Genomic DNA, 14710 nt, shown 5'->3' on the forward strand with positions numbered 1-14710 from the left:
CACAACTTGACTTGACTCGAATTCCCTCATGCTAAAGTTTTTGAGTTTTTCCTTGCCTTAATGTAGGTTTCAGATCAGGGGATGGTGTAACAATAGCCTGTGGCCTCTAATAGTCTGTGATCTGTGCAGCCCTTTAAGACTCCTTGTGACTAAACATGACTTAACTTGAGGAGTGGCCAAGAACGTCTCGTTTGCCCACACGTTTCACTGTGTTCAGGTTTGTTCGAGTTCTGGTGTTTTTGTTCAAACAACGCAGCAAAAATGACTCAAATTTTCGTATTGAACACCGATTTGTTTGAATATAGTCATTGAATACTGAAGCCTCACTATAGTATTAAAAAAATAACATAGCTTAGCGTTGTTATCAATTACTGATGATTGTGTTGTGTTTTTATGTTGGTCTTGAGAAAGATGGGTGCCACCAGGCTGTTTTGCCCAAGGCACACCACAGGAATATAAGGTATCCAACCAACCAACCATGTACCAAGCAATGTGTTTCTATTCTAGATAGATAGATAGATAGATAGATAGATAGATAGATAGATAGAGCGAGAGAGAGAGAGAGAGAGAGAGAGAGAGAGAGATAGATAGATATAGATATAGATATAGATATAGATATAGAGAGAGATAGATAGATAGAGAGAGAGAGAGAGAGAGAGAGAGAGAGAGAGAGAGAGAGAGAGAGAGAGAGAGAGAGAGAGAGAGAGAGAGAGAGAGAGAGAGAGAGAGAGAGAGAGAGAGAGAGAGAGAGAGAGAGAGAGAGATAGATAGATAGATAGATAGATAGATAGATAGATAGATAGATAGATAGATAGATGGATGGATGGATGGATGGATGGATGGATAGATAGTTAGATAGATAGATACTTTATTCTATAAAATTTATTAAAAAGTGACTATATTCCAGAAAGTTGCTCAGCACCGATTGTATAAAAGATGATGGCGATTGTTTTATTTTTTTGGTAGAACACTTTTTCAAACCAGAATACTGCAAAATGTGAACAAAGGGACAAGAAAATCATAATTTCATGTGATGGAGTATGACAAAGCCCACAGTTGACAGTGACAAGCCGTCTCTGAGAACCACAGTTTCAAAAAAAAAGGGGGTCTAATCGAATCCCACGCCCAGTATGTACTCTGAGCAGTGATGTAGTGTGTTTTTATTCGTATCTGGGATCTGAAAATGTGAAAAATGTTTCTTGAATCATGTCAAACAGAGCAGAATTCCTGATTATACGCATTTAAATCGCATTATGTTTGGGTAAATCCCTTGTTTTTACGCATGGGCTGCTACACAATGGGTGGGACAACTCTAGTGGCTTGAATGTGCAAGAGTCATGAAGAAACATGGAAAGCCCAAATTTAGATTTGTACAAATCCCGGAAGAATGATCACAACCCGTTTTTTTAAACACATCCAACTAGCGATTGTGTTTTTGTGAGTACGCTAAAGTTATTGGCATGCTCCTGCAAGGTAGTATTTAGTGTCTCAGCGGCACCCTCAGAATGGGTGTAAGTGACACCAAGAACGCCGCTATTACCTGTGCATAGTCACCTTCACACATGACCAAGGACAGCAGGCCAAATCGAGCAAGTTGTCGAAAAAGAAAATGCTATGTACCAGGAATATAAACGCTTTGAGAGTGTAGCTATGCTTTAAAAAGGTTTATATTTCATCAGAATACACACACATATATATATATATATATATATATATATATATATATATATATATATATATATATATATATATATATATATATATATATATATATATATATATATATATATGTTTTAATTAGAGAGAGAGAGAGAGACATAGAGAGATGGAGAGGGACAAAGAGAGACAGAGACAAATAGTTAGAGATAAAGACATACAGAGACAGTGAGAGATAGAGAGAGACAAAGAGAGACAGAGGCAGTGAAAGATGGAGACGGAGAGGGACAGAGAGAGTGCCAGATGGAGAGAGACAGAGATTGTGAGAGGTATGGACAGAAAGAGACAGAGAGAGACCAACAGAGACAGTGAAAGATAGAGAGAGACAGAGACAGACAGAGACAGTGACAAATGGAGAAAAACAAAGAGAGACAGAGACAGTGAGAGATAGAGAGAGATAGACAGGGACAGAGAGATGGAGAGGGACAGAGACAGATAGAGAGAGATAGAGACATACAGAGACAGTGAGAGATAGAGAGAGACAAAGAGAGACAGAGGCAGTGAGATATGGAGACGGAGAGGGACAGAGAGAGTGCCAGATGGAGAGAGACAGAGATAGTGAGAGGTATGGACAGAAAGAGACAGAGAGAGACCGACAGAGACAGTGAAAGATAGAGACAGACAGAGACAGTGACAAATGGAGAAAAACAAAGAGAGACAGAGACAGTGAGAGATAGAGAGAGACAGACAGGGACAGAGAGATGGAGAGGGACAGAGACATATAGAGAGAGATAGAGACATACAGAGACAGTGAGAGATAGAGAGATACCAAGATAAAAAGAGACAGAGAAAGATGCAGAGGGACAGAGAGAGAGACAGAGACGGATAGTGAGGGATAGAGAGAGACAAAGGCAGTGAGAGATGGAGACAGAGAGGGACAGAGAGAGTGACAGATGGAGAGAGACAGAGATAGTGAAAGATAAGGACAGAAAAAGACAGAGAGAGACCAACAGAGACAGTGAAAGACAGAGACAGATGGAGGAAGACAAAGAGAGACAGAGATAGTGAGGGATAGAGACAGACAGAGAAAGTAAGAGATATAGAGAGACCGAGAGACAGAGGGAGACAGAGAAAGTTAAAGATAGAGACAGAAAGAGAGAGACAGAGACAGTGAAAGATAGAGACAGACAGAGACAGTGAAAGACAGAGACAGACAGAGACAGACAGAGACAGTGAAAGATAGAGACAGAGAGAGACAGTGATATATATAGAGAGACAGAGACAGACAGAGTCGATAAAACAAGAAATGAGAAACAAACCTGATGCGACAATGGCAACGAACCAACAACGTCCAATCAATATAAAGGAGCAGGTAAGACACAGGTGGGCGCTCTTCAGCCACTCCTCCCAGATTTGGCTTCCTCAAGTGTGGAAATGGAATGCCAGATTCTGACATATGTATTATTAGGAGCATTATTGTTAATATCATTATAATTATAATTCTTATTTTTACAAATTGAAATAATTAATATAGCCATGATAATAATGAAAGTGATAACAAATGCAGTATATTCAATTCATTATAATTTTACTAATAATAAGAAGAATGATAACAATAATTATAATAACATATACTGAAATATTGTACCATTAGTACATAAAATTACCTTCTCTCTTATAAAAAAGTTATTTTGATCGTTAAATGGCTACTAAGAGACAACTGATACTAGTTTTGGTCAGAAGTAGTTTCGATATCTTTAAAAAGGCTGGCAACAAAAAGGATACTGAAACCTGGTATCGGTTCTCACTTATGCCAAATAATAATCGTTTTTTTATTATTATGGAGTGGAGTTATTTATATGAGACATTTTATATATATATATCCATTTTTAATCCGTTTTCCCTCACACTTATTAGTTTTGAAAATCACTTAATCGACTTGATCCACTTTTAGATTATATGAAATCTTTTGTATGAATCTGAATTTAGTTCATGGATCATTTTAAATCCTTTTTAAAAATGAATACATATAGTATAGGTCTCTAATTTGAAGATTGGATTTGAAAAAAACAACAACAATTTGTATCTGTCACGGTTGCCATGGCACCCAATTGGCCCCGCCTGTGTGTCACGGTTGCCATGGGGCCCAATTAGCCCCGCCCGTGTGGCGCCAGGTGCAGCTTGTTGATGGATTGGCTCCCTGTCGGTATATAAACACTGTCCTGTCAGTCTCCTTTTGTCGGTCTGTCTGCGAATCTATGTTTTTACACGGCAAGCCCTCTTTCGCCTGTCCTGTGTTTTAGCTCTTGTTTTTCTCCCGCTACGATCTGTTTAATCTCGACCACGTCCGTTCTCACGTCCCGAATTACGACCCGTTTTGATCTCGACCACGTCTGTTCTCACGTCCCGAATAACGACCCATTTTCTGATATCGACCACGTTTTTGCTCTTCCACCCCGGCTACTGACCCGTTTTTTTCCGTTCCCGACACCGCCATCGCTCGCCACGGAAGTCTCACTTCCGCATCTGAGCAACCTACTCCCCGCGACCAGCGATCTCCAGATCGTGTGTGCGCTCCTTTCCCTTCTTCCCAATAAAACTGTGAGAAACGTTACGCGACTGGGTCCTGTCTCCATGACTGGGTCCTGACAGTATCTTTATTTCAAGTGAAGTTTTATTGTGGTTAAATTTAGTTTGTGAAGCTGGCTTGTGTACTAACAGACATTTTCAACACCTCGCTAGACCAAGCCAAAGTACCATCATGCTTCAAATTTGCCAACATCATCCCAGTGCCAAAGAAACCCCAGATCTTATCACTCAACGATTACCGGCCCGTTGCACTGACTCCTATCATAATGAAGTGCTTTGAGAGACTGGTTAAAGAGCACATCACCTCCAGTCTCCCCTCCTCATTCGACCCCTTTCAGTTTGCCTACAGGACAAACCGCTCCACCAGGGATGCCATCTCCTCTGCGCTTCACCTGAGCCTGACACATCTAGAGGAGAAGAACACCCATGTGCGGATGCTGTTCCTGGACTTCAGTTCAGCATTCAACACCATCATCCCACAACATCTGGTAGGCAAAATGAGGTTTCAACACCCCCCTGCGGAACTGGCTGCTGGACTTCCTCTGTGACAGACCCCAATCAGTGCGGATAGGTCAGAACAGTTCAGATGTCATCTACCTCAGCACGGGCTCCCCCCAAGGCTGCGTCCTAAGCCCCTTGCTGTTCACCTTGATGACACACGACTGCGTCCCTAGGTCCGCCACAAACCACATCGTGAAGTATGCTGACGACACAACAGTGGTGGGCCTCATCAGGGATGACAACGACCTAGCCTACAGAGAGGAGGTGGAGCAGTTGGTGGGCTGGTGCAGGGACAACAGCCTGGTCCTGAATGTTGACAAAACTAAAGAGATCATTGTCGACTTTAGGAAAAACCAGCCCAACCATGCCCCACTTTGCATCAACAACAAGGCTGTGGAGGTTGTCAGCAGTATCAAGTTCCTAGGGGTGCACATTACTAACAAACTCACCTGGTCCGTGAACACTGCATCACTGGTTAAGAGGGCACAGCAGCGCCTGTACTTCCTGCGGAGGATGAGGAGAGCCCACCTGCCCCCACCCTCCCTCATCACATTCTACAGGGGCACCATAGAGAGTATCCTGACCAGCTGTATCTCTGTGTGGTGTGGAGGCTGCAGCGCTACCGACTGGGGTAGTGTGAGGAGGGTAACGAGGACAGCAGAGAAAATAATCGGGACTACACTTCCCTCCATTCAGGACATTGGCCAGAAGCGCTGCCTATCCCATGCTAAGAACATTACCGGGGACCCCTCTCACCCCCATCATGGACTGTTCACTCTGCTAGCCTCTGGGAAGAGGTTCTGCAGTGTGCGGTGCAGGACCACCAGGCTCCGCAATAGTCTAGTCCCCCTGGCCATTAGACTGTTAAATGGTCAATCTAACATATAGTTAACTTAAATCTAAACGGCTGCTAATCTGACTTTTTGCACTACTGGCAGTTTTTTATAGCTTGCCACTCATTGCACATTGCTCTCTGCACTATGGTAATTACAGCGTTATTGTTACAGTGTTAATGACTGACTTGTTAACCTGACTGCCCATTTTGCACATCTGGTTAGCTACTCTTCTTGCACTATCGGCACTATGGTAAAATACTATACGTAGCCAAAATACAATACAACTTTATTTATATCTGTACATTCAAGGAAACTGTGGGGGTCAGATGCATCGACATTTCGTTCTGTATACACGTGTACTAGAATGACAATAAAGTAGATCTGAATCTGAATCTGAATTATAGTTTTGTGTTGTTTATATTATCTAAGGTATTAAAACTACTTTTCTCTTGCTCTCTAGGATCGGATACCAGCTCCCCATTTTCATTGGCTTCTGTATCATGTTCCTCTCTACAATTAGTAAGTCCCACCACGCACGTCTTACTTTCATTATCCCGAGACAATAACGTTCCTGATTGGTGCCTGATAAGTCCTTTCCCATATTCATTTTATTCTTATTGTCGTGAAGTGTTCGCCTTCTCATCGAGCTACGCTCTGCTGTTTCTGGCCAGATCCCTTCAAGGCGTTGGCTCTTCCTGCTCCTCCGTTGCAGGTAGCTACTTATTTATGTCGTCTGCTTCTCATTTTCAGTCATCTATTTATGTATTTGCGATATTTTGCTCGATGTTGGGTAATGGCCCTTTACCATAGTAGTTTAATCTTCGAAAATGAATATAGTATTCTCAATTTCTCATGGCCACATAATTGAAAAGTTGATTGACCAGTAGATTGGCTCCCTGTCCCTATTTTTACCCACTCCTATCTGTCCCCTTTTGTCAGTCCGTCTGCGAATCTCAGTTAACCCTTGGCAAGCCTTTTTCGACCCTGACTCCCACCTGTTTTTCGCTCCCGTCTGTCCCCCGGCTTCGACCCGTTTTTGATCCTGACCACGTCTACTCTCCCGTCCCGGCTTTCGACCTCTTTTTGTCCCCGACCACGTCTACTCTCCTTTCCTGGCTCACGACTCGCTTCCGACCCTCGCCTGTCCCGGCTTCTGACCCGTTTTTACCGTTCTCTATACCGCCATCGCTCGCCACGGAAGATCCAATTCCGCGTTTAGAGCGACCAGCAATCCCTGGATCGTGGGCGCAACCCTTTCTCTTTCTTCCAATAAAGCAACGCAAGAGGGTCATGTCTCCGTTCTGGTCCTGACACCTTCCCTTTCTCTAAATACCGTAAAATCCGGACTATAGAGCGCACCTAATTATAAGCCGCACCCGCCAGTTTTTAAGTGATTTGCCACTTTTGTACTTACACAAGCCGCACCTCTGTACAAGCCGCGTGCACACACATTAAAATTTGTGACACAATCACATGTTTAACCTAGACCAGGCAGTAAGTTCCATGAGTGTAACTAAATAATTATTAGACAATCTTAGAACCACAATCGGCATCATGAATGGAAAATGAACACGTAATTAACGTATGATGCAGACTTGTAAAGTCTGGGTCCCGTTGAAAGTAATCCAAGGGAACAATGTTTATTTCCAAAGTTAAGGGTGGGGAAAAATATATATCCACTATTGTCTGCTGCGACAACAGACAGATCTACCGGTAAACTCAGCTTTACCCCACTTCCCATTAGCCCGCGTTTGCTCCGCCAATTCTTTTTGATTCGTCCGTAGAACACTTAACAAAATAAATCTCTAAAATAAATACATTACAAAAATATACAGTTGCAAATACATATTATACATGGTCACACATATTTACGAAGAAAGACAGTACACCGAGAGAGTTTTCAAAGCTTTAATAATAATAATAAATAACTTTCATCCCAAACCGTTCCTTTGAAAGGTACCAACACGCTAGTAGGATCACGCTCGCAATGGATCAAACGTGTCTGTCAAAAGAAAGCATCCCGTAATTGTGAAATTCACGGTAGATCGTCCTCAACTTCCTCCTCATAACTATAGCCATCAAGGGCGTCTCCCTCATTATCGGAACGTACCTTTCCTTTACAGACAATGTATGCATAAACTTAGAGGTTGCAGTCTTTCTTGGCGCACATATTCTACTGTTCTTAATCTTACCTTTTATACTCCAACGCCGCTGGTGGGCGTTAGAAAAATGACATAAATTGGCCCCTTCACTGAATAAGCCGCAGGGCTGAACATTTGGGAAAAAAGTAGCGGCTTATAGTCCGGAATTTACGGTAAGTCATATTTAGAAATTTATTTCACTGGAATGTTCACTAACCTGTAAATCCATTGATCCGCATCCTTATAACTTGTCTATGTTCCTTCTTTACAGACAGGATCGTCCAATATGCCCATTTAATGTATTTGTATATATTTCCAGGGATGGGAATGCTTGCAAGTGTGTACACGGATGATGAGGAGAGGGGTCGCGCCATCGGGATTGCCCTTGGTGGTCTGGCGATGGGAGTTTTAGGTATTGTAAGGTTTTAACATTTCTAAACTATAATCTGACTCCGAAGACACTTCACGTGTCTTGTCCAAACCCTTACAGGTGGAGCATGTCCAGAACCCGGAGAAGTTATTGAGCCGAGTATAGTCCACATATTGATTTATTTAGCCTAATCAAAGAGTTAAACACATCGGATCTTTCTTTCTTGCAATCGTGGCGATCAAATGTCCACGCCCCATGATCAAGCCTCTGGCTGATTGGTCCGCGCCGTGTTGATGCAATTCTCCCAATCGTCCTTAGAAGCTTTGGGAGAAGGTTGATAGGCATCGCACATTCTAACCCCCCCAGGAAGTGACAAATCATTGTTATCTGCACAAACAGAAACCATTCCACAGCACAGGCGTTTTACGACATCCTTCTCTCAGAGTTTGCCCTCAAACACTGAAGTCAGATTTTAGAACAAGTATTTTTGAGTATAAGTGGAATAAAACAGTGTGTAAAATAGTATATAATTTCAGTATGCAATCATTTGGGGCAGGTCAAAATGTCAATAGTGATTGTGCATATCCACTTCAATGTTTGTTATAACCAAGAAAGACAATAAGGCTCGTCTTCTTTCTTTACACCAGTCATGGAAAAAATAATTCTTGGCACTATCATTCGACTAAAACGATAGCGAAAGCATTCTGCGCACGTGGTTGAATCTAGTTGAATTCCGTTTGCAGTCGGACCGCCGTTTGGCAGCGTCATGTACGAGTTTGTCGGAAAGACCGCCCCTTTTCTTGTCCTGGCTTTTCTGGCGCTCTTTGATGGAGGTAAGCACCGTTTGCAAAAGTTGAATAGTTAATTCTCTCTTTGCACTTAGTAACGGGAACGTGAATTGTCATAAACTCAATGTTTCGGACAGCTTTACAGCTTTTTATACTCCGGCCTACGAAAGTAGAACCAGAGGTGAGTAGATTATAACTCATTATTTTTTTTCAAATGAAATGGGAAAATGTTCTTGATCATGCAAAGGTTTATATTTCAATGAGTGGATTATTGTGTTGAACAGAGTCAGAAGGGGACACCGCTGTTGACCCTCATGAGAGATCCGTACATTGTTATAGCAGCAGGTGAGATTTCAATCGAAATAATTGTACATTAAGTCCATCAGAATCAAAATGGGTTATTAACCCATGATTTATTTTCATAGGTGCTATTTGTTTTGGCAATATGGCCATTGCCATGCTGGAGCCAACCCTGCCAATTTGGATGATGGAGACTATGTGTGCCAGGAAATGGCAGCTAGGTATTGATAAGAAACAAATACTCTTTAAAAACTGAACAGTTAGGCCTAATCCCTTCACAAGTAACACCCGATTTATGACTGGTCGGTCAGAATGTCAGGACCAGAACGGAGACAGAACCCACTTGCGTTACGTTTCTCTCAGTTTTATTGGAAGAAAGGAAAGGGTTGCACCCACGATCCAGTGAACGCTGGGCGCGGGAAGCAGGTCGCTCTGAACGCGGAAGTGGGACTTCCGTGGCGAGCGATGGCGGTGTCGGGAACGGAAAAACGGGTCAGTAGCCAGGACAGGAGAGCAAGAACGTGGTCGGGGTCCGAAACTAGTCGTGAGCCAGGAGAGGAGAGTAGACGTGGTCAGGATCAAAAACGGGTTGAAGCCGGGGAACAGACAGGAGCAAAAAACAGGTTGGAGTCAGGGTCAAAAAGCTTGCCTAGCATTAACTGAGGTTTGCAGACGGACTGACAACAGGTGAAGAGCAAAAACGTGGTCGGGGTCGGAAACGAGTCGTAAGCCAGGAGAGGAGAGTAGACGTGGTCAGGATCAAAAACGGGTTGAAGCCGGGGAACAGACAGAAGCAAAAAACAGGTTGGAGTCAGGGTCGAAAAGCTTTCCTGGCATTAATTGAGGTTTGCAGACGGACTGGCAACAAGTGACAGAAAGGAATGGGTTTGAATAGGGACAGGGTCGTAGCCGGAGACAAACGGGGAAATCAGGAACAGACGGGTGGAAAACGGGTGAAAAACGGGACAGACGGGAGTCAGAGTCAAAAATGCTTGCCTTGTGAAAACAGAGGTTCGCTGACAGACTGACACAAGGCGAGTGAAAGGACTGAGCTTAAGTAGGACGGGGAACCAATCAAGAAGCCAGCAGCGGCTGGCGCCAAACGAGCGGGCACAGGTGAAATTAATCAGTCATCATGACAATTTTGTAATTATAAACAAATGTGAGGTATCGTAGCTGCGCGCGGATTGTTGAGGCAGAACTCATGTCAAGTCATGTTAATTTGTGACGCCCTTAATCACAAGTAGTCTCAAAGGGCTGCACAGACCACAAACTATTGTAAACCCCAGACTATTATTACACCACGCCCAGATCTAAAACCTACATGAGGGCAATGAAAAACTCCAAACCTTAGCATGAAGAGAAGAGAGAAAGAGAGACAGAGAGTGAAAGAGACAGAGACAGAGAGTAGGAGAAAAGGGATAGAAAAGAGAGAGAGAAAGACAGAAATACAAGTACAGTATCTTTGTTCGAGGCACCTGGCTTTGGCAACATCGACATATTCCAACCTGCCCCTTGTTTTTCTCTTGCGCTTCTCTAGTTGATATTGCTTTCTTCCTCTGGTGCTTTGTATGAAATCCTTGGCAGATAAAAAGAACAAACAGGAAATTACGGTGTGAGGCGCTGGCAGGTGGAAGGCGCAGGGCTTCATGACGCACAATAGATGTACAGCAGCTTTGATGATGAAGCCCCGATAGAATCTGCTTATCTCCAGAAGCTCTGCCACACCTTCCCTATTCTAACACCGTTTGTGTGTCCCTGTCTTTTCTAGGTGTGGCTTTCTTACCAGCCTCCATCTCCTACCTTATTGGAACCTACATCTTTGGAACGTTAGCGCACAAGATGGGGAGGTAAGAGCCAAATAAGCCTTATCTCTTCTCAGTCGCTCCCCTCGGGTGGGCGCCGTATCTCTTTTCCGTTTCTGGAAATTAGATTCGGCGTTTTTTAATGTCCCTGACGACACCGTGCGTCATAACGTGGCGTTGATTGTCTCCCGCTTAGAACCATCAGTGTTCTGGTTTGCCCGCGTCCCCGCGTCCTGGACGCATCATTTTTGCTGGGGACGCATAGTGTCGAATCAATGTGCGTCCCCGGGACGCAACTTTTTTGACACTAAAATTGTCATTATTACCCGATTACCGCATTTTCCGCACTATAAGGCGCACCGGGTTATAAGGCGCAACCCCAAAAAATTGTTTTTGGTCCTATATTTTCCATACATAAGGCGCACCGGATTATAAGGCGCTACAATGGGAACGTCGACAAAACAGTCAGATAGTCCAACTGATTACCCCCTTAACATTCCCAAAACTAGCAAAGAAGCAAATACGTGTCTCAGACATGTACGGAAACAGTGTCTGTACGAAGACACCAAACAAACATTTCTTAGTTTCCATTTTATTTTTTGCTGGCAACTGTGTGGACAGCAAAGTAAGAATTTTATTGTGCAGGAAAACAGGGTTCTTTTCTGTGCATATGACAATAAACACTCTGAATTGAATTTAGCTCAAAAATAGAGTCATCAAAGAAACATCAAGATCGTTCTAAAACAAGATACCGGGAAAATATAAATCCGCATAGCTCACCTAAGTTCTCTTGCAGCCTTCACGTTCATTAATGATACGTAACCATGGTCTTCTTACAACCGTGAGTGTAGTAAATCCAGGAGAATACAATATTTACAAATACAGAATAGAAAAAAATGTTTTCTCTATGCCGTAGTGCAACCCAACGTGTGATTCACATTCAGCTTTTTCGGCCAATTGCAGGCTTTGTTTCGCCCCTTTAGCCTATGCGAGCCTGTAAATGATAAAAAGGATCCGCCCCCTTTACTTCCGAATAACTTTAGCCAATAGTGATCGATTCAAATGATGATTGACACATTGGCTGGGAAATGAAACACCGGTATATAAATCCCAGCATAAACCGCGGACGACTTCGCCTTCGGAGGAAAATCTAGTCGGCGGCTGCTTGCCTTAGTTGCAAGTCTTTGCGACTTAACATTGATCCATATATAAGGCGCGCTGTATTATAAGGCGCATGGTCAGCTTTTGAAAAAAAATAAAGGCTTTTAGGTGCGCCTGCCTTATAGTGCGGAAAATACGGTACTTTTTTTTTTTTAACAGAGATTGACCGCACTCCAAACTTTTCGTCAGGCAGATCCGCCATTGTTGTTTTGGTCTCGCGACGTCATTGTTTTGGTGGTTGTCAAGTGAAAGAGAAGTATGCCTCTGTAAAAACAGTTGGTATCATCTCATTAGCTACACCACTTATCCTCAGTAGGGTCGCGGGGGTGCTGGAGCCCATCCCAGCAATCATTGGGCAGTGGGCAGGGGACACCCTGAACTGGTTGCCAGCCAATCGCAGGGCACACGGGGACAGACAACTCACTCGCTCATTCACCCCTAGGGACAATTTGGACCGGCCAATCCACCTGAAATGCATGTCTTTGGAATGTGGGAGGAAACCGGAGTGCCCGGAGGAAACCCACGCAAGCACGGGGAGAACATACAAACTCCGCACAGGAAGTCTGTATACCAAAACAGTTGGTATTAGGAGCAAATCAACAAAAAATTGGTGTGTATTATGCAGTGCTCCCAATGGTACATAAAAATCCTCATTCATAAGAATGCTAATTAATAGAAACACGCATTTTACTTAAAAAAATAGAAATAGAGCCTTACCTAGAAAGCAGTAGCCATCTTGCTGCTACGGGTACCCAAAAATCTTGCGTAGGGCAGGGAAAAAAAGAAGAATAACGGTGTGATTTGTTCACTTTAAGTCTTCGTAGTTCTTTCTTTGTGCTTTTAATTCCTTTGTTCCGGTCACACTACACAATACAGTGACATCTAGTGGTCAAATAATTCAAAGTGGCCGTCACAATAGAAATTTCAACCTTGTTTTCTGTTCTTAAAGAAAATTTTCTGGTTCAAAGTTGCTGGATTTATGAGCGCTGTCCTCAGGCACCGGTTTACTCGTACCGGTATTAATTTTCCTAATAAAAAAAAATCCATTTTCAACAGATGGCTTTGTGCCCTTATTGGGATGGTGACTGTGGGAATCTGTGTCATAGGGGTAAGTTTATATCCAGTTTAACCCATTATCATTATAACTATTATTATTAATATCCGCATTACTGTGGTAATACCTAATCCTTGGTATTTTGTGACTTGCTGTCCACTTCTTGCAGGTTCCGTTTGCAAGAAGTATCTACGGTCTTATTCTCCCAAACTTTGGTGTTGGGTTTGCCATCGGTAAGTATGCTATTAAAACACTTTGAAATAACCCAAAATGTGGTCAAATTTGGCTGATCTAGTACTTAAATCAATGTGGTCCAATGTCATGGTTAAGGCGCAAGAAGTTGAGTGACATCCATTCTTTTATCTCAGTGAGGCAGGCCTCCAAATTTCCACAGTTTAGTGTGGCAGATTCCTCCATCTGAAGATATAGTTGAGTCTCATCTGCGTAGCAATGGAAACTGATATTATACTTGTGAATAATATCACCTCATGGAAGCATGTCAATGCTGAAAAGAAGGGGGCTTAGTACTGAACCCTGGGGAACACCACAGGTAACACTAAAGGGCACAGACGTCATTTCACCATATTTAACACAGTGCGTCCTATCTGAGAGGTAGGATCTGAACCATAAGAGGACGATTCCTGAGATACCAATCCATTTACCGTATTTTCCGCACTATAAGGCGCACCGGGTTATAGGGCGCACCCCGAAAAAATAGTTTTTGGTCCTATTTTTGACATACATAAGACGCACCAGATTATAAGGCGCTACAATGGGACCGTCGACAAAACAGTCAGATAGTTCAGTCCAACTGATTACCCCCTTAACATTCCGAAAGCTTGCAAATACGTGTCGAGAACACGTGTGGATGCGGTGTCCGTACGATGTCACTCAAATGCATCGTTCCATCATTCGGAAGGTTAAAGTCTTGGGATTCAAGAAATGCCAACCATTCCTTAGTTTCTATTTTCTTTTTCGCTCGCAACTTTACTGTATATATGACAATAAACACTTGGAGTTGAGTTTAATTTAAAAATAGACACTCCATTCCATCCATTATCTGCACCGCTTATCACAGAAACATCGAGTTCAGTCTGAAACAAGATACAGGGATAATATATATAGCCAGAGTAGCTCACCGAAGTCGTTGTGTTCATAATATTGTGCAGCCGTGGTCCTCTTATATCCGTGAGTTTAGTAAATCCAGGAGAATAAAATATTTACAAATACGAAATAGTAAAAAAATGCTTTCTGTATGTCGTCAACCACGTGCTATACGCATTCATCTTTTTTGGCCAATTGCAGGCTTTGTTTTGCCGTTTAAGCCAATGCCAGCCTGTAAATGAGAAAAAGGATCCGCCCCTTGACCTCTGAATAACTTTAGCCAATAGTTATCGATTCAAATGATGATTGACACATTGGTTAGCCAATGAAACGCCGGTAAATAAACCTCGGACTACTTGGCGTTCGGGGGAAAATCTAATTGGCGGCTGCAAGTTAGTTGCAAGA

The 14710-nt window shown here is 42.9% G+C and overlaps 1 protein-coding gene across 1 annotated transcript in view; it reads left to right on the top strand.

Annotated features, from left to right (window-relative positions):
- slc18a2 (solute carrier family 18 member 2) overlaps nucleotides 1-14710 on the top strand; it is a 35099-nt gene that overhangs the window by 12801 nt on the left and 7588 nt on the right. The window contains exons 4-13 of the mRNA XM_088351832.1: nucleotides 6043-6101; nucleotides 6211-6294; nucleotides 8043-8135; nucleotides 8837-8926; nucleotides 9019-9062; nucleotides 9166-9226; nucleotides 9307-9402; nucleotides 10953-11031; nucleotides 13204-13255; nucleotides 13371-13434. Coding sequence (XP_088207958.1) covers nucleotides 6043-6101; nucleotides 6211-6294; nucleotides 8043-8135; nucleotides 8837-8926; nucleotides 9019-9062; nucleotides 9166-9226; nucleotides 9307-9402; nucleotides 10953-11031; nucleotides 13204-13255; nucleotides 13371-13434 — 722 coding nt within the window. The remainder of the gene's footprint in view (nucleotides 1-6042; nucleotides 6102-6210; nucleotides 6295-8042; nucleotides 8136-8836; nucleotides 8927-9018; nucleotides 9063-9165; nucleotides 9227-9306; nucleotides 9403-10952; nucleotides 11032-13203; nucleotides 13256-13370; nucleotides 13435-14710) is intronic.

Source organism: Urocampus carinirostris, chromosome 13 (genome assembly GCF_059441175.1).
Source record: "Urocampus carinirostris isolate Australia breed hairy pipefish chromosome 13, RoL_Ucar_1.0, whole genome shotgun sequence".
Classification (NCBI taxonomy): Eukaryota; Metazoa; Chordata; class Actinopteri; order Syngnathiformes; family Syngnathidae; genus Urocampus; species Urocampus carinirostris.